The 25,245-nt window shown below is 39.5% G+C and overlaps 1 protein-coding gene across 1 annotated transcript; it reads right to left on the bottom strand.

Moving 5' to 3' along the window:
- Nucleotides 1-18,224: 18,224 nt before the first annotated feature.
- Nucleotides 18,225-19,223, bottom strand: LOC102508148 (olfactory receptor 2T3-like). The gene is given in 2 exon segments (XM_014563214.2): nt 18,225-18,645; nt 18,648-19,223. Coding segments are annotated over 2 exon segments (960 nt in total). The 5' UTR covers nt 19,215-19,223; the 3' UTR covers nt 18,225-18,252.
- Between the last annotated feature and the right edge of the window lie 6,022 nt (nt 19,224-25,245).

The raw sequence follows: 25,245 nt of genomic DNA, 5'->3' as shown, positions 1-25,245 counted from the left end.
AATCTCTGACTCCAATTCAATGTTACATCCTCTATCGTGCTTCTCACAGCATATATCTGTTTTGGACACTGAAGACAAATCCAAGAAAAGTTAAACTTGGCTACATTCAAGGAGGTCACAGTCAGTCTGTTTATTCACAGGAGAAATATACAAATGTGATTTAAAGTAGAATTTTTAAAAGCTGCAAAGCAAATAAGAAAGGACAATAGAAGAACAGATGTTTGGCCTTTCTGAAGAGAATTAGTAACAGCTTCTTCTACATTTTCTCTTGTAGAGATTAAACCTTTGCAAATTTTTAATTTTTGATATGTGAAATGTTTAATTTTATAAATCTTTACCAACAAGAAGGAAATATTGACCCCTTTTTCTCAGAAGAGTTTAGAAGTGTTCAGGATGCAGAAATATCTCAGGAAGAATTTCCAAGTTCCAAATATACTTTATACTCTTGCAATAATTGCAAAGAACAATTAAAATATTCAACTTATTAACTGTCTTGTGTTCTGGGGTGATAAAGCAGTAGACAACACTGAAAATGAATTTGATGCCTTAATATAAATATCTAACAAATTAACATATCTAACAGGTTGCATTAAAAATATAATATTTCTGTCAGAGTCTACCTAAACTGGTAGATGAAAGCTGAGCTCTGTGCAAAATTTTAAAACAATCCAGTAACCTGAAGACTCACCTGTGGCTGAGTTTCTGTTTGTAGTCAGAGTGAAGTAAGGACCAGTGCAGTGACTGGCACACGTGAAGACCTCAGAGCTGTTTGCTGAATGAGTGAAGGGAGAGCGGGGAGGGCAAGTGGGAGGCAGCAGGTAAATCTCTGCTGCACTTTGGCAAATGGGAATCTCTGTGATCGAGTCACAGTGATCAGCCCACCTGGCACACTGGACAGCCATGGGAATGTTGTCTGAATCATGCAAAGGCAACTAGTCTCCCTGATCACTCTTACCCTTCTTTATCCAATTGCCAGAGTTTAATGTAATTGGAATAGTGTATATTTTTTGGGGGCGGGGGCATTATTACCAGCAGTAATAGAACAGTATCAAACATTTTATGAGGCTGGCAGCATCCCAACGATTATTCTATTTCTTTACCGTATGTTTTCTCCCCAGGATTCTGTGAGGTACGTACTCATCGTACTTTCTCCTTTCGCAAAATAAATAATTCAGGTTTCTCTAGCATCTGCCTAGCATCCCACATGAGCCAATACCGGGTAGGTCTGCTAGGACCCAGTCTTCCCTCCGCAAAGTCTACAATTTGGGTATTAGCCACCCGCTGTCAGCTTCATCTGGGAAACGTAAATGTGACTGAGACACTTATTTCAGTGTTTTAACCACCGTAAGTATCCACATTCAATGTAAAATTAGTGCCTTTTCTTCTGTAAAATCAGTCTCAGAAAAGCAACCTCATCATACAGTACATACATATAGACAATAAAGGAGGAATGTATGTACTTTTGTCCATCAATGATTGGAAATCAAAACCCATATTTTAATATAATGCAGAGATAAATGTTACATAAAAGATTTAATAAAAAACAAAAACTTGCCTTTCTCCATAAAAATAGATAATATGGGAAACATGAGGAAACATAGTTGAGAATTAAGAGTGTGCCAGAAGCAGAGCATGTCAAAACCAATAATTACCCTTTTGATTCCAGCAGTTCTGTCTTCTCCTCTGTTTTACCCCAACATCTGATGATGCCAAAAGCCTCATCTAGATGGGATAATGCAAAGTGGCTAGAGTTAATTGTATAAAGAGAGAAGAAGGGTGACGCCATCCCAGGTGATGCTATGCCCATTAGGGGAGTGAATGAAGGTTTTCTGATGATAAATCCCTCAAGGACCTTCAAGAAGAATGCAATTAAGAGAGCTAAAAATGGTAACAGATATCTGTGTTGCACTTTTCTGGTTTCCTTCTTATGTCTTTAAAAAATTTCCTTTTATTATTAAACTGGAAATCTTAAACAGTATTAACAATCATCTCAAATCTTACCATCACCAGTAAAATCTTATCAATGAAATAAATGTTCATTCATATATACCTTAGCTTTTTCACATTATAAAAAAATTGTATGTGTGTATACCCTCATTGATTCTTCAAGAATATCTTGTGAGGTACTGAAACATCCCTTGCCTTTCAGAGATACAGATTCTGAAATTCATAGTCTATTTGATGTGTCAAAGAAAAAAGTAAGATCAACTGTAAGGTACTCTCTCAGACAAAGGTTACATCATAATAGTTATGTATTGACTTCAGACTACAAATATTTACAGAATTTATATCATGTACCAGGTAGTTGGGATAAACCAGGGACAAAGACAGAAGCAACCCTACCCTTAATTGAAATTGCAGTCAGATTATTCTGAACTTTTTCCTGTATTTTTGTTCTCAAATTATGTTGATTATTTCTCCACGGCATCCTTTGTCCACTCGGTGATTTTTGTTTTTAAGTCCCGCACTTGGGGGTTGAATCTGCCTGTGCCATCCAGGGTTTCTGCTTGCAGGTGGCTTGTCCTAACCCCTTCGTCACTTGGTTTCTCTTAAGATTCTGAGAGTGCAAGTCCTGGGAGGCACTGGACAGTGTAAGAAAGAAAGAAGTTGCATCTTTTTTCTTGCTTCTGGTGATGGACTCTGGCAGCTTCAGCAGCTGTATGCAACTGAGGACCATGTGGGCGCTACAGTATTCAGCACCCCAAAGGCAGTTTCTGAACACTCTCAAGATGCAAGCCTCTGGGATGGGATCCCACCAGCGACCCAGGAAGGCAGCGTCCCCATCAGCTGAGCAATGTGGGCACACGGGGCCCCATTGGTTGATGAGGTCTCCTGGTCCTTGGTTGAAGACACTTCCTCTCTTGCTTCTCCAACCTTCACTTCAGCCATTTGCCAACTGACAAAAGTAACTGACTCGTGCATCAAATCCCTTCTGTTTGAAATGTGTAAAGTGTTTGCGTATGACTGGGCCCTAAACAATGAGGTTAATGTCGTATCAAATTAATTATATCTCAATTACAGTCTCCTGAATATTGAGTAACTATGTTGCACTTCAAATTTCTAAATTATAACTTGTATTGAAATAAAAGTGCTTTTATAGAAGGCATTTTCTGAATGTGATTTTTTTCCTAAGTTAATTTACCAGTGGGCATACGATGTTTCAAGGTTCTTTATACACAACACTAAATTGCTTTTCCAAAAACCTCCTTAAATTGTGTTATTGTTACTGAGTCAAAGCTCATTCCACTTGCCACATGACAGGCCAATAATTGGAAAGACGAGGTGTTTGATTAAGGAATAGCAACTTTATTCAGAAATCCAGCAGACCTAGAAGGTGATGGACTAGTGTCCCAAAGAACCATCTTATCAGAATTAGAATTCAGTCTTCTTTTGTACTTAAATGAAGGGGTGTGGTGGGTTGTTGCAAACTTCTTGGTGCAGGAATCCTTTCTTTTTGCACATGTTCAAGTAGATCTGTTCACAATATTCCTATAAACCTCCAACAAGACAAATTTTTTTTTCTATTCTGCAACTTTTTTTTTTTTTTTAATACTCCAAGGATTGGCTCTCTTCCTTGTGACCTGTGAGGTCTTTCTGGTTGCTACTGTTGGGCCTCAGGTCCATGTTTGGCCATTATCATTCCAGTTTAGGAATAGTCAGGCTTGGAAGCTGCCCAAGGCTGGTCCTAGGGGCTCCTGGGTGCACAGGGAGGGAGGTGCCTTCAGGAGGAAGGCAGTCATGCTTTTTAAAATCTCTATATGAATTGAAAAGTGTTATGCCTTAAAAATCAAGCCTTCCAGAACATTGAGATATTTCAGGCTATAGACAACCTTCGTTTACAAAGGTGCAGAGCCAGTGTGACCGAGCATAGGTGGCAGAGCACAAAGGTTAGAGCAAAAGGAATAGATCCAATGCAGTTTGTTCTTCTCTGTTATAATTCCCACTGTCAATGTCCATTCCACAATCTTGTGCGTAAAGGAGCGATAGCTGTTCTGGCTACTTCCTGATAAGTGGGGGCAACGAGAGGGTGATCATGGAGTGGAGTTGGTCAACCTGGGACTGGAAGTGTTTCTGAGTCCTAAGCTGGTCACACAGCACTCCTGTTTCATGGTCCTGTTACAGTTCTTAGACAAGCATCTGAAACATACACATTAACTCAGCACTTGGGATGAGAATGTTCAGGATACTCTGCCTTATGCTATCTTTATATCCTTCCAACATTTTAGAGCAAGAGGAGTTGTTTCCACCTTCAGTACTTTCCAACAAGTGGCTGTCACTGGTGTAGTGAAGCAAAGAGAAGAACAAAACTCATTATTACTTATCTGTTGGAGGCTTGGCCGGAAACAGTATCTTAAGATCTTCTAATGGTTCATAGACCAAGTCTGATTGTCTTCATCCCACCCAGTTTCTGGATGAGCCAGTTTTAATCTACCATCTTATCTCAGCTAATTTAACAAAGACATTTGTGTTCAGCATCACCTTATATGGTCCTGTCCACTTAGGGGCACATCGATGTGTTCAGGTCTTTGTTCTCTCCAGGTTTTGAGGAAGACTCAATGCCCTGGCTGAAGCGGGTGCAGGACCACCTCGGTTGAGTGGGCAGATCTGTTGGAAGCAAACTCATAAACAGAAGTTAACAGTGCCTGAAGTCTTAATATTCTTGGTACCTGCTAAGTTCTTTAAGACATTCTCCTGCCCGGGAAGACACCTGGAATGTGCTATTTCAAAAAGGCTTGATTTAAATTTACTTCTGGGACCCACTCTAATCTGTAGCGGGGCAATTGGCACAGCCTTCTTCCATGTTAAATTATCCTCCTGACACATTTTAACAGTTTTCCCTGTTGATTGTGGTCTCCAGAATGAATGCAGTTTCCAGTCAACATGGTACCTGTTGGGTTACACTGGAGACAAAAGTTAAGTCCATTGTAATTCTGAGGGGGTCTTAGGCAATCTAAAGTGAGAAATAGTTTCATTAACGCTGGCTTCAGCTACTTCATTTTTTTTTTCCTGTCTTGGGGGATATGCTTCTACTCATCCTGAAAAAATGTTCACAAACACTAACAAATGTCTGAAGATTCCCAGCATCCTTGTTCAAGAGGACTTGTATTTGCCACGTGCTTTTGGCCCTTCCTGGGCTACTGTCAGCCCACACTTCTGGTTTTATCTTTTTATAGCCCTCCGGATGAAGAGGTTCTGTCTGTTTGTCCAAGTTTTCCATGAGAGCCACCTGTAGGTTTAAAGCCTGTTCCAGGACAGGGAGCGCTCTGAGATCGAATTATCATTTAGTTTACAGAGAAGATCTCAGTTTGGAAGGGAGAGAGGGCCTTTAGGCATGTTCAAAAAGCTATGTTTTAACGTCAGGGTTTCTAATTGACCCTCCAATCATTGTAAAAATGATTGTTTCTGTACTTCTGGGGTAAACTGGGCTGTTCTATGTGCTATTTTGGTGCTTAGCATGGAATAATTTGTCCCTGTGTCTACCAAAAAAATCAGTCAGTTTGTTACCCACTGTCACCTTTCCCCAAGGCTCCTGTTGGGATATTTGAATTGGGTGTCATAAATCCAAGGAGACCAGGCTCTTCATTCATCATCTAAACATTCTCCCCTTTCTACCATCTGAAAGGTATCACTGCTTTTCTATTCCTCAGCCCTCCTTTTATTTAATTTGGGGCATCCCAATGTCCTTCTTCTTTACAATAGACACATTGTTCCTTACCTAATGATGGCTTATTTTTCTTAGGGCCTCTTGTCTTTTGGGAATCCAAAGAGGGTGGTCAAAGTAGTAGCATTTCACCTTGCCTCTTCCTTTTTCTGTTTCTGTTCTCTGATGTTGAATACCTTAAACGCAGTATCTTCCAACTGATTCCATCTGATTCCAAATGCACCATCTAGTTTTTGCAATTTTCTTCTGATACCTGGGTTACTTTGCCCAATAAAGGTCATATTTACCATCCTAGCATTTTCAGGGATCTTGGGATCTGCTGTAAGCCTGATAAATTCTTTCCAAAAATTCAGAGGGAACTTCATTTGCTTTTTTACTGAATTTCTTGAATTTCATTCAAATTCTTTTGTTGTCCATGAAAGGTGGTGGGTCATTCGTAGAAACTCAGCCAGCTGGATATTTGCATTTAGGCCCCTTATGGGATAACAGCATAAGAAAAAATTACCCTGCCCCAGACCAAGTCCCTTTTTCCTGGAACTAACACAGGATTTTCAAATGATTCTTATAAGGAGGGGACATTAGTTTCACCACTTTCTGAGACCCAGTGTCGAGAATTAGGGCTGGTGGTTTAGGAATGAGAGGCAGTAGACGGGATTAGATATATTGGAAGAAACTCTCATTCTCTTCCTCTTTTTACTTTCCTTGATGTAATAACACAAATACATGCACCTAGGGGATTTCATTATTCTTCAACGATTTTTTCAAAAAATAGTCCTAGTGGTACAGAACCATTGAAAGGTCACTATTGCTCACCATTTTATTGTAAAATCATAAATAGCAACTGATCCTCTCTAGCAATCAAAGGAATGACTCTTTTCCTTATCAACCAACTGGGACTACATTCTGGGCTGGAGCTTTTGATAATTTTTGGAACCAAGTGGAATCTTTCTTTTCTTCCTTGGAATGCCCCACCTTTGAACAAGAACAGACTCTGTGTTGTGTGTGTGTGTGTGTGTGTGTGTGTGTTTATGTGTTTCTTTCCTCCATTTGAAATCAGTAAAAAATTTTAAATATCACAAAACTGATTTGACTGTAAATGGAGAACTAGTACCAAAACAAAGTAAAACAGAAAACCCAAATGACAAACAGAAAACCTTAAGTAAACCCTTAAGCACAAGAGCTGTCAGCTCAACCCCCATGCAATGTGACACCTTGGAGAGCTGTTGGATCCACACCAACAATGTCTTTTGTTGTTAATTAACAAAGAGAGAGTGACACTAGGTAATTTCTATTTTAGATACAGAACATGGTACCCAGGATCCCAAAATAATCCTGCAGAATTCCCCTGTGGAGATCCTAACAGGTACTGTGGACAAATATTGTTACAATGAAACATAATGAGACTACTCCAAAATGCACCCTAGAGGACTTTCTTTAGGGTTAAATGAAACCACTTCCATCTTTTAAAGACAGAAATAAAACGAAACAAAACAAAACCCAAATGGTGAACACAAATGAAACAAATGAAATTGTTCACAAATCAGGTAAAAGTCCAGCAATTATTTCCTCTTTCCAACAGGGTACCCTACTCAAATACAAAACAAACTGGCTTATTGTGGAGAAACAAAAACCCAAATGAAGGAAAATGAGAATTTCTGGCTCTACACACTGGAGAGATGTAACCTCCTGTACTGCCTGTCAATCCCAGATATCGATTCCTTGCCCCGATCTGTCAAGCCCTGGGGCAGCCGGTGCCAGTTTGTAATAGAAAAGAACAAATCTGACTTCTTAGATCCGTCCTTTGGCTCTAACCCTGTGCTCTGTTTCCTGTCCTTAGTCATGTGGGTTCTGCACCTTTTGTAAAAGATTGTTGCCTAGAGCCTGAAATACACAGGAGAGCCCATTCTCAAGGCTCTGACCTTTAAGAGTATAACACTTTCCCATTCATGCAAAGTTAAAATGTTGCAGAATAGGAAATAACGTTTGTCTTGTTGGAGGTTTGGAGAGAAACCATGACCTGATCTACAGGGACAACTGGTAGAACAGAGAATTCCGACACCAAAGAAGTTTGCAACAACCAACCACACCTCCTCCCCTTTTTCGTAGAAAAGGAGCCTGAATTCTGACCTGAGTCAGATGGTTTTCTAGGACATTAGTCTGCCGTCTTCTTGGTCTGCTGGCTTTCCAGATAACGTCGTTATTACTTGCTCCAACACCTTGTGTCCCAATTTATTGGCCTGTTGTATGGCAAGCAGTACGAGTTTGGACTTGGTAACAACTTCAGCAAATTTTGACGGGAAGACCCTTAGGAATAGTGGCCCCAGCAGCTGCTCGGGACTTACTCCAAAATTCCCCAAGTAGGGCTCGCTGGCCAGGAGCAACTGGACACCTAGCAGTCTCACCAAAATTTGTTATGAAGTCTATGCTCCCAATGCTTGCCACACAACCGGCCAATAAACTGAGAAATGAGGTGTAGGAGCAAGGAACTGTGGCTTTATTCAGAAAGCCAGCAGACTAAGAAGGTGGTGGACTGGTGTCCCAGAGAACTGGCTTACCCAAGTTAGAATTCAGTCTCCTTTTATACTAAAAGGGGAGGGGATGTGACTGGTTATTGCAAACTTCTTGGTGCAGGAATCTTTTGTTTTTGCACCTGCTCAAGGAGGGCTGGTCACAATGTTCCTATAAATGTTCAACAGGACAGTTACTATTTTTCGCTCTGCAAACTTTGATCTCTTTTTGAATGGAAAAAGGTCATAACTGTAAAGGTCAAGCATGGGAGGCAGAGCATTGAGATATTTCATAATTCTTTTGCAAAGCATCACTAAGCACAGGCAACCGCACAATGGTTACAGCTAAAGGGACAGATCCAATATGGAGTTAGGTTTGTTCTTCTCTTTTATGCTATGATATCAAACTTCACTTGAACTAGCATTTAGGTATATGTGCTTTTCCATCTCAGTTGGTTTGAGAGGATTGTTCATGATTGTTTAACCTGGCTTTGTTGATTACTTACATGTTTATATGATTTTTCATGTGTTTATTCATGTAACTACTCCTTAATGAAACTGTGTTCATATCCTCTGTACATTTTTATATTGAAAGCTTTTCTTTGAAAATATACGTGAATATGTTAAGATTAGTAACTTTTTATGAATACTATAATATTTTTACTTCAGTCATGATTTTAATATTTTGCCTCCTAAGAATTTTTTAGTAGTATTTCATTTAATATATGAGTTTAATGATTTCCATTAGCAGTTTTGTGTTTAGAAAGTTCTCACACACTTTGGGAAACTAAAAAAATATTCACCATTACATATTTTTAAGTATGAGCTTGAGAGTATTTTTGTACATTTAACTTCTAATACAGCAATAACTTATTGGGGATATGGTATGGAATGGATTTCTAAAATGGTTGTTTTCAGGTAGAGACTAAGTTCAAGTGCTAAATGATTAATTTGCTTACTTATTCCAAAATATTTATTTACTACCAGTTATGTGCTTGCTGTATTCCAGGTTCCTGATATTAGAAACAATGATTCGGCCCTCATAATGCTCTTATTCTAGTGGAAAATAAAGACAATACACTACTGAATATGTAATGTTATGTCACATGTTAAAACTAGAGTGAATAAAACTAAAGGTAGGATGAGAGAATAAGAATCACGAGGGAATCTGTTTTATACTGGCTGGTTAAGGCTCTTCATTCAGAATGTGAAATTTTAGCAGACCCAGGAAGGAAACAAGAATTCCAGACATTAAGTATCTGGGCAACAGTATTTTAAGTAGAAGGAACAGAAGGGGTAAAGACTCTGAGACAGAAACGCATTGGACATGTTTGATCATCTGCAAGAATATCTCTGTTCCCAGAGAAAGTTGCAAAAACACAGAAAACCAGGTTGTACGTAGACTCAAGGGGCCGGTCCTCCAGGACTGACAGGGACTTCAGAAGGACCAGCGATCACCAGGGTTTGTTTAAGGAAATGTAAATCCTTTGATCTCTCCATCAACTCTGAATGAGAGCTTTGCTGGTTACGTTAATCCTGATTGGAAGTCTTTCCTTTTCATCATTTTAAGTATATCGTGCCAGTCCTGTGTGGCCTGCAGAGTTTCTGCTGAAAAGATAGCTGATGTGTTTATGGGAGTTCCTCATAGGTTATTGGTTGCTTTTCCCTTGCTGCTTTCAATTTTCACTCTTTATTGATCTTTTGCCATTTTAAATACAGCGTCTTCTTGGGCTGCTATTTGGCTTAATGCTGTGTGGGACTCTCTGCACTTTCTGTATTTGGATGATTATTTTTTTTCCCCAAGGTAGGGAAGTTTTCAGCTATTATGTCTTCAAGTAACCGTTCCTCTCTCTCGTCTCCGTCTTAGAGCCCTCTTAAACTGTTATCATTTATTATCATTTTTTTTCCTGTTTAGCATCAGTGATTTCCAATACTCTGTCTTCCAGCTCTGATCCTTTCCTCGGTATAATTTTGTCTACTGTTGACTCCTTATACTGTATTTTTTATTTCAGTTATTGTATTTTTTAAATCTCTGTTTGGATGTTTTTTGTGTTTTCTAACTCTTTGTTTAAAAACTTTTAGTTTCTTGTTCTTTGTATCCATTCTTCTCCCAAGTTCCTTGATCATCTTTACAATCACTACCCTGAACTCCTTCTCTGGTAAATTACCCATCTCTATTTCACTTAGTTCTTCTTCTGAGGTTTTATTTTGTTCCTTTGTCTGGAACATGTTCCTCTGTGACCACATTTTACTTTTGCTGCTGTTTGTGTTTTTACGTATCTTGCAGGTTAGTTACATTTTCCAGCTGTGGAGAAGTGGCCTTCTGTAGAAGACTTTCCATGCATCCTAGCCACACATTCCCCTCTCAGAACCCAAGCCGCACACTTCAGATCTGTCCCCTATGAGGGCTGTGTGGGCTCTTGTGTTGTGGCGGCTGACTCTCAGGGTGGTCTAGTAGTCTTGCTTGGCTCCCAGTTTGATTTGTCTCCAAGATGCTCTGTGCAGGGGTTGCTGGCTGCTGGTTAACAGGACTGTAGATCCTAAGAAGGGCAGTCCTAGGACTAGGCCTAGCACACTGGTGGGCAGAGTCTGGATCCAGAAGACTCTGGGGCTGTTGCCCACTCACTGATGGGTGAAGCCAGGTCCTGGGGTTAGTGCTGGACTGCTGGCAGGCAGCACCAGGACCCGAAGTCTGGTTGCAGGTTCCAGAGATCTCAGAGCTGGTGTGAGGTTGCTGGGGGTGGGGTGTGGTTCCTAACACAGTTGGTATGGGTTTGGGATGTCCAGAAACTTGTATTGGCCTGCTTGTGGGCAAGGCTGGCATCCTGCTGGTCTTGGGTCAGGGTCTGACCTGCTGTCATCAGGCTGGGTCTGTAGACTGTGAGATTGTAGTTTTCCTGCATCTAGTTTCTGTCCTCTGGTGGGTGAGACTTGTCCAGAGGCTAAAGGAGACTTCCTGGAGGGCAAGACCAGGGCCTAGAGGATTCTGGGTTGATGCCTGCTCACTGGTGGATAGAGCTGGGTCCTGGGCTCTCTGGTGGGCAGGGCCATGCCTAGAATTAATTGTGTACTCAGGACGCCTTTAAGCAACCTATCTGCTGATGGGTGGGACAATGTCACCACTTACAAGTTGCTTGGCCTGAGGCACACCAGCACTGGTGTCTATAGGCTTTTGGTTGGAGCCAGGTCTTGGCACTAATGAGTCAGAGGAAAGATTCCACAATAGTAACTCATCACCAGTGTCCACATGGTAGAAGGAGCACCCAAGAAACGCTGCTGCCAGTTCCTATGTCCCTAGGGTGAGATCCAGTTTTCTCCTGCCTCTCTTGGAGACTCTCCAAAACCAGCAGGTAGATCTAGCCCATGCTCCTATCAAATTACTGCTTTGCCATGAGTCTGGGAATGTGTGTGATTTTGTGTACATCCTGTAAGAGTGAAGTCTCTATTTCCCCTGGTTTTGTGGGACCCCAAACATTAAACCTCACTGGCTCTAAAGCTAAATGCTTTGTGGGCTCATCTTCCAGATGGAAGACTCCCAGGCCAGTGAGCCCAACTTGGGGCTCAGAATTCTCTCTCCTGTGGAAGAACCTCTGCAGTGTAATTATTCTCCTGTTTGTTGGTTGCCCACCCCAAGGGTGTTGGACTTGACTCACCGGAGTCTAGCTCTCCTACCCATCTAGTCATAGTTCCCTCTTTGTGTCTGCAGTTGTAGAACTTTTTTAGTACGTTCCAGTCTTTCTCATTGAAGTTTGTTCTGAAAATAGTTATGGTTTTGATGTCCCCATGAGAGAAATTGAGCTCAGGGTCTTTCTACCCTGCCATCTTGGTGATCTTACATCTATCTTTTCTAATTAAAGTTTTTATTTTCTTTGGATAAATACCCAGGAGTAGAATTCCTGAATCATATGGTAGTTTCGCTTTTAATTTTTTGAGGAATCTCCATACTTTTTTCCATAATGGCTGCACCAAAGTACATTCCAAACAACACTGCACGAAGGTTCCTTTTTCTCCACATCTTTGTCACCACTTGTTATTTTTTGCTTTTTTGATGATAGCCATTCTGACCGGTGTGAGATGTTATCTCATTGTGGTTTTGGTTTGCATTTCCATGATGATTAGTTATGTTGAACATACTTTCAGATGCCTATGGCCATGTGTGGGTCTTCTTTGGAAAAATATCTATTCAGACTCTCTACCCATTAAAGAGATATAAAGAAATAAAACAGCTGACAGGAACACCATATGAGTTGGAAGAGAGAAAAAGAGTTTAGGTATCTTAAAGTCCTACCTGCTCTTTGCATGGGATAGAGGGAATTAGAAATAAAAAATAAAGATAAGATATTTCATACAAAGTATAACCTAAATAAAGCTGGTTCATCAGACAAAATAGGAAAAAAGTCATCAATAAATACAGAGAAAAATCACTTAAACATAACAAAATGTACAAAAATATTAAAAGCTAGTATACCATGACATTTAAATTTTATTTGACTCCAATATAATGCCCCTAGAACATATCAAACAAAAAAAGATAAAACTAAACAGGCAAAAATAGTAGACAATTATAACACATTCCCTTCTCTATAACTGACAGAAGAAATAGATGAAAATTAAAATTTGAACAGCACAATCTGTAATGGATGCATGAAAAACAGTACATTTAATAATAGTGGACCATATGAAACATTCATAAAAACTGAACACCCAACAGCCATAAAATAAGGTATAAAATATTTCAGAGGATTAACTCTCTGACCACAGTGTTTGAATTCAGAATTCAATGAAAAGACACAAGAAACTGTCTCATGTGGTTGTCTACTGTAAGATTTTATTCTAAATAACATTAGAATAACAGCGGGCAAAATAAAAATTGACATATCAAACCTATGGGAAACTCTAAGACACCAGGTAAGAGGAAGTTTGGAAGCTTAAATACATACATTAAAAAATTTTAAATTTAAGATCAATGAAACATTTTTAAAAAATATAAAATAATGGCAAATGAAAACCAAAGAGAGTAAAAGAAACAAAATATACAATTAGGAGGATTGACAAAGCTAGATGACTCTCCTTTGAAAAGATGAGTAATATTGATAAACTTCTGCTGTTAATGAACAAGGAATAAAAGATAAGACACAAATAACTATTGTCAGCAATGAAAACAAAAACATACTAGAGATGCCAGAAAATTATATGATAGTAATTGATTCTGTGATGTGTTTATTGATTATAGGATATAAAAAATTCATACCACCAGGACACATGTACAAAAATGTGCATAGCAGCATTATTTGTAAATGCTAAAAACTGAAGGCAACATAAGTATTCATCAACAATAGAGCAGATAAATAAATTATAGTATAATCAGAGAATTAAGTCCTATACAAGAGAAAAATGTGACAAATGCTGGAGAGGCTGTGGAGAAAAGGGAACCCTCCTACACTGCTGGTGGGAATGTAGTTTGGTGCAGCCACTGTGGAAAACAGTATGGGGATTCCTCAAAAGACTAGGAATAGACTTACCATATGACCCAGGAATCCCGCTTCTGGGCATAAATCCAGAAGGAACCCTACTTCAGGATGACACCTGCACCCCAATGTTCATAACAGCATTATTTACAATAGCCAAGACATGGAAACAGCCTAAATGTCCATCAACAGTTGACTGGATAAAGAAGAGGTGGCATATTTATACAATGGAATACTATTCAGCCATAAAAATTGACAACATAATGCCATTTGCAGCAACATGGATGCTTCTGGAGAATGTCATTCTAAGTGAAGTAAGCCAGAGAGAGAAAGAAAAATACCATATGAGATCACTCATATGTGGAATCTAAAAAGCAAACAAGCAAACAAACAAAACATAAATACAAAACAGAAACAGACTTATAGACATAGAATACAAACTTGTGGTTGCCAAGGGGGTGGGGGGTGGGAAGGGACTGACTGGAATTTCAAAATATAGAATAGATAGATAAATAAGATTATACTGTACAGCACAGGGAAGTATATACAAGATCTTATGGTAGCTCACAGAGAAAAAAAGTGACAATGAATATATATATGCTCATGTATAACTGAATAATTGTGCTCTGGAATTTGACACAACATTGTAAAATTATTATAAATCAATAAAAAATGTTAAAAAAAGAAAAATTAGTAAATCCATGATGCAGCAACATGGGTGAATTTTAAAAATATAATAATAATCAATTCTAAAATTAATCAGAAAAATTATGACCCATTCATATATGAATGAAATTAATTGGCACTGTTGAGTATACATAAACAGGCAAAAATCTATGAATAAAAATAAGAAAATAAATTTTAGGAGGAGGGTAATGGCTCAGTGGTAGAGGGTGTGCTTAGCATGCATGAGGTCCTGGGTTCAATTCTCAGTACCTCCATTAAAAAAAAAAAAAAAAAAAAAAAAAAAATATATATATATATATATATATATATATATATATATATATATATATATATGTAAACCTAATTACCTAACCCCCAATTTTTGTAAAATTGAGGACAGTGTCTACCGTGCAGGCAGAAGCTGGTGTTGAATAAACAGATTTAGGGCTTCCAGGCACTAGGGAATGTTTCTTCTATGTGTGGGGGATGGGCACTTGATGGTCCCTTTACAAACATTTCATAAACTGTTCCTTTTAAATAATACACATTTTTTCAATGTTATTTTATTTTTGAGCAAATGCAATAGATTTGAAGAATATAGAAGACTAAAGGTAAAATATTTTGTGCTCATCTTTCAATAAAATATAGTACATCTCAAGGTGGCAGTTGGAAATATTAAAAAGGAGAATAGAAAAACTTTTAGGATGATCATTCAGAAATTTTTCAAATTGTTGTTTATGAAAGTAGGGCATCCCCATACTTCTCCCATCAGATGTACAACCACTTTTATTAGGTATGTTTGCCTTTATTCTTGCCCTATTCCAGTCTCCAATTACTCTAATCCTACAGTAAACATTGTAAAATTCATATTTATTCATGAGTATATTTAGTATACATTTAATTACATATGAATATAATTCATTGTATACTATTTACTCTAGATTTATAGAAATTGGAAATTGAATGACAAGATATTTTAAATATATATATTATATTTAATATATAAAGCACATTTAATTTCTTTTAATATATTTAATTTAATATATTTCATTTATTTTAATATATAAAATATGTATTCTCAATGTCTCTCTGTTCATTCTAGTGTACATACCTACTCAGTTTGGTATTTACAGCTTCGGGGTATCTCCCCTGCTTCTTTTATCCTTATGTCTGTTCAGGTGCTGGTCCTCGCTTTGAAACGTTCTTTTGTCTCTTTACACATATATAATCTTTACTTTAGGATCACTGCTCAAGTCTGGGGTTCCCTTCTAGATGCTGTGGGGCTTTCTGGGTGGAGCCATCTCCTAGTTCTTATGGCTGGGATCTCAAGTCTGTACAGCTCTCTCCTCCACTAGCAAATAAAACCCTTGAAGTAAGGGCTTGTGTCCCGGCCACTGCTGTGTCCCCTGTGAACTGCACAACATCTGTGGCATAGAAAATAATCCGTTAAGATGAATAAAAGATTGAATGATTCAACTGTCTATGGAGATTTTCTTTTTTCAAAGTGTTTGATAAGCAGAATGATATTTATATTAAATCAAAGGATACTGGATAAATAATCGATTTGTGAGAAAAAGATAAAATAAGCTTTTTAAAATGTGGTTTTATAGTTTAATTGAATACTTAAGTGGAATTGTCCAACTGGAAGATGAAAAAGACCAGGAATACTGTTCTTTAATTCAACAGACAATTGCTGAGCTCCTCCCATGTGACAAAGTCTACACTGGTGTCCTCATGTCCCTGACGGAGCAGAGCAGACACACAGAGGTAGAGTCTTGGGCAAAGCCACCTTCAAGGAGTCACACCTGAGAAAGGGAAGCAGTTTGGTTTCCCCTTCTCAAAAGTGATGTAAGGCAACTGCGAGGGCTTAAGCAAGCCCAAAAATGTCACACAGCTCTTGAGAACTACAGAGGCATATCCTGAACTAAACTCAAGACGAATCCTTTTCAGTTTCTTCCATCTAATCACAACAGACCCCCAATTTATGGGTAAATTCAAACTCAAGATTTTAGTTTTTCTTTGCACTCTATGCTCCTGAATGACAATCAGGTAAAACAGACACTCATTAAAAACAAAACTTATAGAAAGTCCATCAACAGATGACTGGATAAAGAAAGTGTGGCATATTTATACAGTGGAATACTACTCAGCCATAAAAACTGACAACATAATGCCATTTGCAGCAACATAGATGTTCCTGGAGAATGTCATTCTAAGTGAAGTAAGCCAGAAAAAGAAAGAAAAATACCATATGAGATTGCTCCTATATGGAATCAAAAAAAAAAAAGCATAAATACAAAACAGAAATAGACTCATAGACATAGAATACAAACTTGTGGTTGCCAAGGGGGCAGAGGGTGGAAAGGTAATAGACTGGGATTTCAGAATTGTAGAATAGATAAACAAGATTACACTGTATAGCACAGGGAAATATACACAAGATCTCATGGTAGCTCACGGAGAAAAAATGTGACAATGAATATATATATATATGTTCATGTATAACTGAAAAATTGTGCTCTACACTGGAATTTGACACAACATTGTAAAATGATTATACATCAACAAAAAAATTTTAAAAAAAAGAGATCAAATGATACCAATAAGCTAATAAAAAGGGTAACTACCTCTGTTTAATATGCTTTTTGTATAGTCTTGTTTTTCTTAATCACCCCAATTTCTAAAGCAAAAATTTTACCTACCTCTAGAAAAACATCTCTTATTTTTCACTGCATTTTGCCCCTAACTTCGTGGAATTATTTCCAATTTCAGACAAATTATTTTCATGCACTAAAGGAATAATCATAAATGAGAATCAAAAGTATTCAGTTGGCATGCCATGTGAAGAAGGTAAATCCAATAGGGCAGTTTATTGAAGTCCAGCAGGATAGAAACACCTGGTGTCTGTCTCTTGATGATAAGATCAAGGTTCTGCGCCAGTTGGTAGTTACTTAACAATTTAGAACCCCAAACTCCTCCTTGCATATTAATCAGAGTAAATGTATTTTTTCCTCTAGTTTCTCACATCCCAGAAACACTAGACACATGAATTATTTTTATCATGAAAGCAACAGTGTCTTGATGCTATGCGTAGATTTATGGACATTCTATTTGTAGAATGATATACAATAAAGGAGGTAATAACTGGTGAATATTCCAAACTCTTTTTGTTCATTCTCCCTGTTTCAGAAGGAAGCAGCTAAGAAGATTAGGATTCTCTAAATTCCCATCCTCCTCCAAGGCTGTTATACTTAGTCTAAATATGGTATAATTTATCCTACAATAAATTATAGCACAAAGAAACTAAATAAGAAATTTCTTTAAAATTTTTTTTACATATTTTATGAACTGTGAAGTTAGGTGAACCTCTCTGGAACTTTCATATGGGTTGGCATTTGATCTAAGTAGTTTTGATGGTCAAATAATATTGAAAATATTGGTATTTAAACCATAGATCTCACATTCAATATTTGAAAAAAAAAAGTGTTCATTGTCCTTACTGAGATCTAATAGCACTCATTGGACCTCTGGTTGCCACATATGAACTGTGAGTTAAGGGGTTTTGCAAAGTAAGGGAAACCCCAATTGTCCCTCCAGGATTAAGCTGGGATCCGAATTCCTCTGAGTGAGCCACATTCAGGGTTAAGGTGTTCATGCTGAAGTCTCATACCAGAATGACCAAAACACTTTGGACGGGAGACCACTTAAAAGGGACTATGTGCTGTTTTCTTTACGTCAGCGATTGCCTCACAGACGCATAGGGGTATGAGGACATTAAACCTAAGGAGATTAAGTTGTGATGTGTACGCAGTATGGAGGAGATAAGCCACATGCTTAAGAAAGAAGAAAGATAACCGGATTCGTTGTTGGAGGCCCTGGAACCGGGGGACAAAGTCGAGGAGAAACAGGGAGGGGAGGAATAACATAAAAGGGACAGAGGCATCCCCATTTACAGCCTTCTTAGGCTCAGCCCTGATCGCGTCATACTCCGCAGAGCGTCTGTGACATCTTTATTGCGGAGGCTATAAATGAGGGGGTTCAGCACAGGCGTGATGGTGGTGTAAAAGGCTGACACCATCATGTCCTGCTCAGCAGTGTGGTAGGAACCAGGAAGCATGTAGGTGTAGATGGCAGCACCAAAGAAGAGCGACACTACAATTACGTGAGAGGAGCAGGTGGCAAAGGCCTTCCTGCGGCCCTCTGCTGAGGTGATTCTGCCGATGAGATGCAGGATGAGGGCGTATGAGCTAGAGATGACGGCGATGGGGATGAGGAGCATGTGGACACAGCACAGGTACATGAGCAGCTTGTAGAGGGAGACGTCGGCGCAGGAGAGAGCCTCAGCAAGGCGGGAGCCTAACAGAAGAAGCTCAGGATTTTTCTGGACTGGCAGAAGGGGAAGCTCATGGTGATGGGGTTGAGCAGCAAACTGTCAACCACTCCTGGGAACCAGCAAGCAGACACCAGGCGTTCACAGACCCTCTGGTTCATCAGCAAGGGGTAATGGAGAGGTCTGCAGATAGCAGCGTATCGGTCATACGCCATAGCAGACAGGAGGAAAAACTCAGCTCCAGCGAGAGTCAGATAGAAAAACATCTGGATCTCACAGCCTAAGGGAGAAACTGTATGATCTCCTGTGACCTGGCCCAGGAGCATCTTGGGCACAGTCACAGATATGTACATGAGGTCCATGAGGGAGAGCTGGCCGATGAACAAGTACATGGGGGTGTGCAGGCGGGGCTCCAGGTGGATCACGATGACGAGGAGGGTGTTCCCAGCGAGGGCCATCACAAAGAAGATGAAGGTCACGGTGTAGAGGAGGACGGCGTGCTTGGTTTCACCAAAGAGGCCCACCAAGATGAAATCAGCATTTGATGTTTGGTTCTGTGAATTTTGCTTCCCTGAGCACATGGTCTTGGTTAACAGTTCTCACTTGAGGGAGAAAATAAGAATCATTTTTTTCTTTAGAATTTTCTTATGCACACGAATTCCTTAACCCTTTTCCAGTAAGAAAATTGCTTTAAGCTATTTTTTTCAAATATGAGGTTGTATCAATGTAGAATCAAAATTTCAAATCTCTGAGAGGCCAGGATGCAGTTTGGCTCCAAGTCTAAAGTAGATTATGAAATCAGCCTGCAGAGGTGACCACTTATGAGCTGTATACATACAAAAGGTATTATATACTCTGTAAATCGTAATTTCTCCCCAAACTGATAATATAAAAGAGCTCATCTCTTGGCATGGTTAGAAAGCTGCAGTAGGAACCACTCGTTAGTCTGTAACACAATGTGAGTGTTGAATGAAGTCATTCATTACTAAGTCCCTACTCCACTTTTGGACATAGCTGCCCATTGAGGACTCAATGACCGTATTGAAAGCTGAAGCTTATGTTAATATTAATATCGTTAATGAGTTGAAAATAAATGAAGTTTGCTGAAAACTTGAAAGCTGAAATATTTTCTGCCATCATATATCTCCGTTAATCTGTGAACTCCCCTTCCCTTGCTAAATGATTCAGTGTATTCAACTTTTCCTTGAATGATGAAGCCCTGTTAAACAGGACCATGAGGGGCATCAGAGTGGAGAGGCTGGGTAGATCAGCTCAGGTGAAGACCTGGTGGAAGACAGGGCATTCAGGGTGCCAAGCTGGTGCGGGGCAGGAGGGCAGGCGTGGTGCAGACCTTTACAGGGGAGGAGAGCAGTTGGGTGCAAATACAGCACAGGACGGGAGTGCAGAAGGGGTGCAGATCTGGCACAGGACAGGAGGGCACTCAGGGTGCAGACCTTGTATAGGGTGAGGAGGGCAGGAACGTTGCAGGTCTAGTGCAGGGAAGGACAGGAGGGGAGTAGACCTCATACAGGGCAGAAAAATCACTCAGGAGGCAGACCTGCTGCAGGACAGGAGAGGTGCCGATCTAGCACAGAGGAAGGCCCTTGGGGTGTGTACCTGATACAGAGCAGGATGTCAGGAGGTGTGCAGATCTGGTGCAGGGGAGGAAGACGGGAGGAGAGTCTGTGTAGGACAGGAGGGCAGCAGTCTGATGGCTGATCCCCCTCACAACTTCTCACAACTTCAAAGTGAAGTCTATTTTTTTTTCTTTTTTTAGGGGAAGAGGTAACTAGGTCTATTTGTCTACTCATTTCTTAAGTGGAGGTACTGGGGATTGAACCCTGGACCTTGTGCCTGCTAGGCAGGCACTCGTACCACTGAGCTATCTCTTCCCCCTCAAAGTGAAGTCTAAAGCATTTATTGTATTACGTTTCATACAGAGAAATGATTTTTTATAAGAAAAAAACCCCAAAGCTTACAGATGTCCTACATAGCAATTATTCAGTTGAAAAACATTTAAAATAATTATTTTTCCTTTTGCTGTTGCATTTTACCCCCAAGTTGTCTAGAACGTTAGGTATTCTATGCACAGTGAATGAATAAATGACCGACTGACTGACTAAGTGAATGGATGAATGAATAATAATAAATGAGTACACGGACCAGTTGTGTTAAACCAAACATAAAGCTACGTTCCTATAATCCAGCATAGTGATCCCCCCGGTACTGCATCTCAGTTTCCTCACAAAAGAAGTAAAATTCTACCTTCTATAAATTAGCAGTTTTTGCTCAACAACTGGGCTTTGCCTGAATATTTCAGTGTTTAATTTCCCATTTGAACTGCTTGAATTATGCTTGACACAATTGTCCTAAAATGATTCTGTTAAGAAGAGAGTTAAGTTCTATATTATGGAAAAGTCAGAAGCTCCATGTCTGACTGAGGTCTGGTCAGTTGCAGAGTTGCTGCACACCAGGTGAGAGAAATTTGCAGAGGAAAAAAAAAATCACATAGTAACTGAGACAAAAGAAAATGTGAAGCAAAGCATGGTGCAGTGTATCTAGGTCAAAAAAAAAAAACCCTGGGATTTCAGGAAATCTAAAGTCAGAATCAGACACTTTGCTCCTTATTTTTTGGGGGATTTTATAAAGTTCTGAAGAGACATGTTAACAAGCCACATTCCGGCAAAAAGACAAACATGGCAATTAGAGTACATACCATTGGTTCCACCTTTTTTGCTCTTCCAGAGAGTAAATCTGAGCCACACCAGCTGAATGAATCTGCTCTTACCATTCCAAGGCCAGGGAAGTTAGGTTTAAATCCTGCAGGCAGGGTGGGCAAGTTACATCATTGTGTTCTCTAGGGAGTTGACATAAATGTCTCTTCTTGAGTCCTTTGCAGTGTTGAACAAACATAAAAACTAATAGGACTTAGGAAAGTCAGGAGGAATTTTCATGTTTCTTATTTATTCGTATTACCCCCATTTGGCATCAGCACAACCCTGGAATTCTCCTTTTTAAAAGACTCTCTCAGAATCTACCGGTTTGCTTTTTGTTTTTTCATTTGTTTTGCCCCTTATATTGTAACTTTCCACTCATGGTACACGTGGGAATTGAACGTGTCTGTCATTTAAGGGCTGCAGCTGCCAAAAACCAAATATATCTACCTTTTCCATAAAGGTACTGTACATTTTTAAAGTTCAGAATTATATTTTCCAGCTTATAATATTTTTCTGCTTTTTATTTATTTATTTATTCTCCCTCCTCTCCTTGTAAAAACAAATCTGAATTTCAGAAAGGCAGTATCGTGTGGAATTTAAACACCAGATGAGTTAAAACATCTCTGAGATTACAAATACTTGGCAGTTCGAGATTTGTAGATACTGACAGGTAGATACAGAATAGATGAACAAGTTTATACTGTGTGGCGCAGGGGATTTAGTCAAGATCTTGTAATATCTCACTGTGAAGAAGAGCATGAAGGCGAATATATGTATATTCATGTCTGACTGAAAAACTGTGCTGTACACCAGAAGTTGACACAACATTGTAAACTGACTATAATAAAAATAATATAACTCAATAATAAAAAAAAGCAAATACTTAAGAGAAAGTAGGTTGGGATTATCTAAGCGGACTTCTCAGTTTTCATAGGCTGAAAATAATACATTGGCTCATAATCAGTTCAAACACAGATTGTGAGCCGGTCAATTTCAAGGGCAGTGTCAGGATCCTGTATTTTTCCCGTGTGATCCCTTCCATCACTCCTATCTAAGGGTCCTATACTACGTTTCCCAGAAGCACCATCCTTTCATTATTCTAGGTTAGAGTTTTACAAGGACAGGAGTCTCATTCAAATGAGGAAAATGGAAGTGAAATGGGGAACATTATTTCTTGTGGTCTGAGATGTGGCTTCTGCAGAAAGCGGAGCTTTTCCTGATGTGGAAGTCTCACCGACATTTCTGTGAGTCTTAAGACAGTCCCATTTTGGGTATCCAATGCAAGTAGTTTCTCAGACAATGCCATGATTCCAATTTCCCCACCCATGCCAGTTTCTCAAAGTCAAGTGGGACTTAGTATTTTTCCAAACTTCCATGTGACGGCTGCCAGATCTTCCTATGTGACTGAAATATTGTGCTGTACACCAGAAACTGACACAACATTACAAACTGACTTTACTTCAGTAAAAATATATTTTAAAAAAAGAATAAAAAAAGAAGGCTAACTGTTCCATCAGATGTTTACAAGTATCATAATTAACATCAATTAAACAAGATATTTTTTAAAATTTAGTGATAGATGATTGGAACAGAGGAGGTAGTATGGAAACTTAACCTTATCTGCTCCGGCTCCTGATGTAAGAATTCTGTCCTCCCTTCTTGTGCAACCTCATTCCTTCCCACATGCATTGGTCATCACCTAGCCCATGACTTCAGGACTCTCCTCTGTGCTGAAATTTTGATTCAGGTACCCAGTGGTCCTGCATTGTCTCTATTTGCATGTCTATTGGGAGACTTGAGTCCCAAACTTCAGTTCTAAGTTTCCTCTCCAACATGCCCTGCCCCAGTACCCTGAGTGCATCCACAGAACTCTACAGTTAACACCTCTGTCATCGCGCCTTCGCTCGGTCACTCACTACATGTCTCACCAACACTCATCAAACCCCTCTCTGCATTCTTGCTTCCCAGATTCATTCTCCATCAAACCTCCGATGGTGATGCTTATAGCCCCAAGCCTGTCACGTCTTTCCTCTCTCTCCATCTTCTAATGACACTTCAGAGTAGGATTTACCGGGAGCTAAGAGAGCCAAAGCTCTGGAGCCTCACACCCTGTGTGCCTCTAAGTGCTGACAGTTGCTGGAAGTCATGGGGTGGTTGGAGTGGGAAGAGGAAGAGAGGCTCCAAGTCAGGACACAAGATGATGTGAGCATGTCTGGTAAGCTGTTCAAAGAGATGTTAGAAAAGGGGACCATTTGTTGTTATGACTTCCTTTCTTTTTCTAAATTCATGTTCACTCTTGTGAGTTTCATGTGTGTATTTTAAAAGACCATTTCCTTAAACACACCTTGATCAACCCTGGTCCTTCTGAAGCCCCTGTCCTGCAGACCTGACACTTGGGTGCATGTGTAATATCATTTTTTATGTTTCTCTGACTTCCTCATGCCTGGGGACATGGAAGTTCTTGCTGCTGATCACACATTGTGAAGGAAAGGGGGTGCTGTCACCCAAGGACCAGGAGTCCTCACCAAACACTGGGGCCCATGGGTCCCTCACTGCTGAGCTGCTGGAGATGCTACATTCTGGGGCTATTGATGGGGACCCTTCCCTGCTGCAGCCCAGAGGCCTGCATCCCACCAGTGCCGCTGAAACTGCTTTTGGGGTCCTGGATCCTGCAGTTCCCGCATGGTCCTCACCTGACAAAGGGGTTAGGACAAATCATCTGCAGCCTGAAACGGTGGAGGACACAGGGGGCTCCAGCCCCAAATGTGAGCCTTACAAACAGAAGACATTGTCTGTACAAGGATGCCATGGACAAAAAAACGGCATGGGAAAATGTTCAACATTTTGAGAACACACATATAGAAAAAGGCACAGAAGGGTTTGTCTACAAGTTCCATGAAGGTGGGGCTTCTTCTGTCTTGTTCACTTGTCAATTCCAACTGCCTGGTGTATGGTATACACTTTATCAATATGTGTAGTCTCAAAGCAGAATGTAACTATTAAGGCAGGATTTTAGTCTGAGAATAGCTTATGGTTCATTTTTGAGGCTTCTTTGTAATGGTATCTGTTTTTTATCTTTTCCTTTGAGGCCCATGTTGACATTCAAATGCAGTGCAACATTAAAGCAGCACAGACCGCAACTGAAATTCAGAAGAAAGAGTAAAGTCAGTTATTTGATGAAGAGTGATTCCGATGAAGATGTAAAGGAGATCACGTCAGTTTTAGTGTCAACCACAGCACTGAATAGCGAGCTGGCTTTGACACGTCAGTTAGACTGGGAGTTCCAGAGCCTGTATCTGTGAAATATTAAGAAAAGCATCAGTACCTCATAAAATATTCTTGAAGATTAAATGAGGATGTATATATATATATATATACACATACATATAATAAGATATGTTTTAATATGAAAAGGCTAAGGCCATATGTAACTAACATACATAAACTAACATTTATTTCATAGATAAGAATTTACTGATAATGGTAAGACTTGAGATTACTGTTAATGTTGGTTAAGATTTCTAGTTTAATAATAAAAGGAGATTTTTTAAAAGACATGAGAAGAAATTCAGAAAAGTGCAACAGAAATATGTATGACTTTTCCTAGCACTCTTAATTGCAGTCTAGTTGAGGGTCCCAGAGGGAATTTATCAACAGAAAATTATTATCCATTTGCTAACGGGCACAGGGATGACGTCATGCTCCTGTTTCTCTTTATACAGTAGACTGTGGCCACTTTCCATTGTCCCAACTTGATGAGGCTTTTGGCACCATCTGCTATTGGGGCCAATCAGATAGGAAGACAGGGCGACCGGACCAAAGGGTAACTATTGGCTTTGACGTGTTCCACTTCTGCCACATTTGATTAATTCTAGACCATATTTCCTCATGTTTT

The sequence above is a fragment of the Camelus ferus genome, chromosome 3 (assembly GCF_009834535.1).
Source record: "Camelus ferus isolate YT-003-E chromosome 3, BCGSAC_Cfer_1.0, whole genome shotgun sequence".
In the NCBI taxonomy this organism is placed as follows: Eukaryota; Metazoa; Chordata; class Mammalia; order Artiodactyla; family Camelidae; genus Camelus; species Camelus ferus.
The sequence above is the reverse complement of the archived record's forward strand: the minus strand, read 5'-3'. Positions and strand labels throughout refer to the sequence as shown.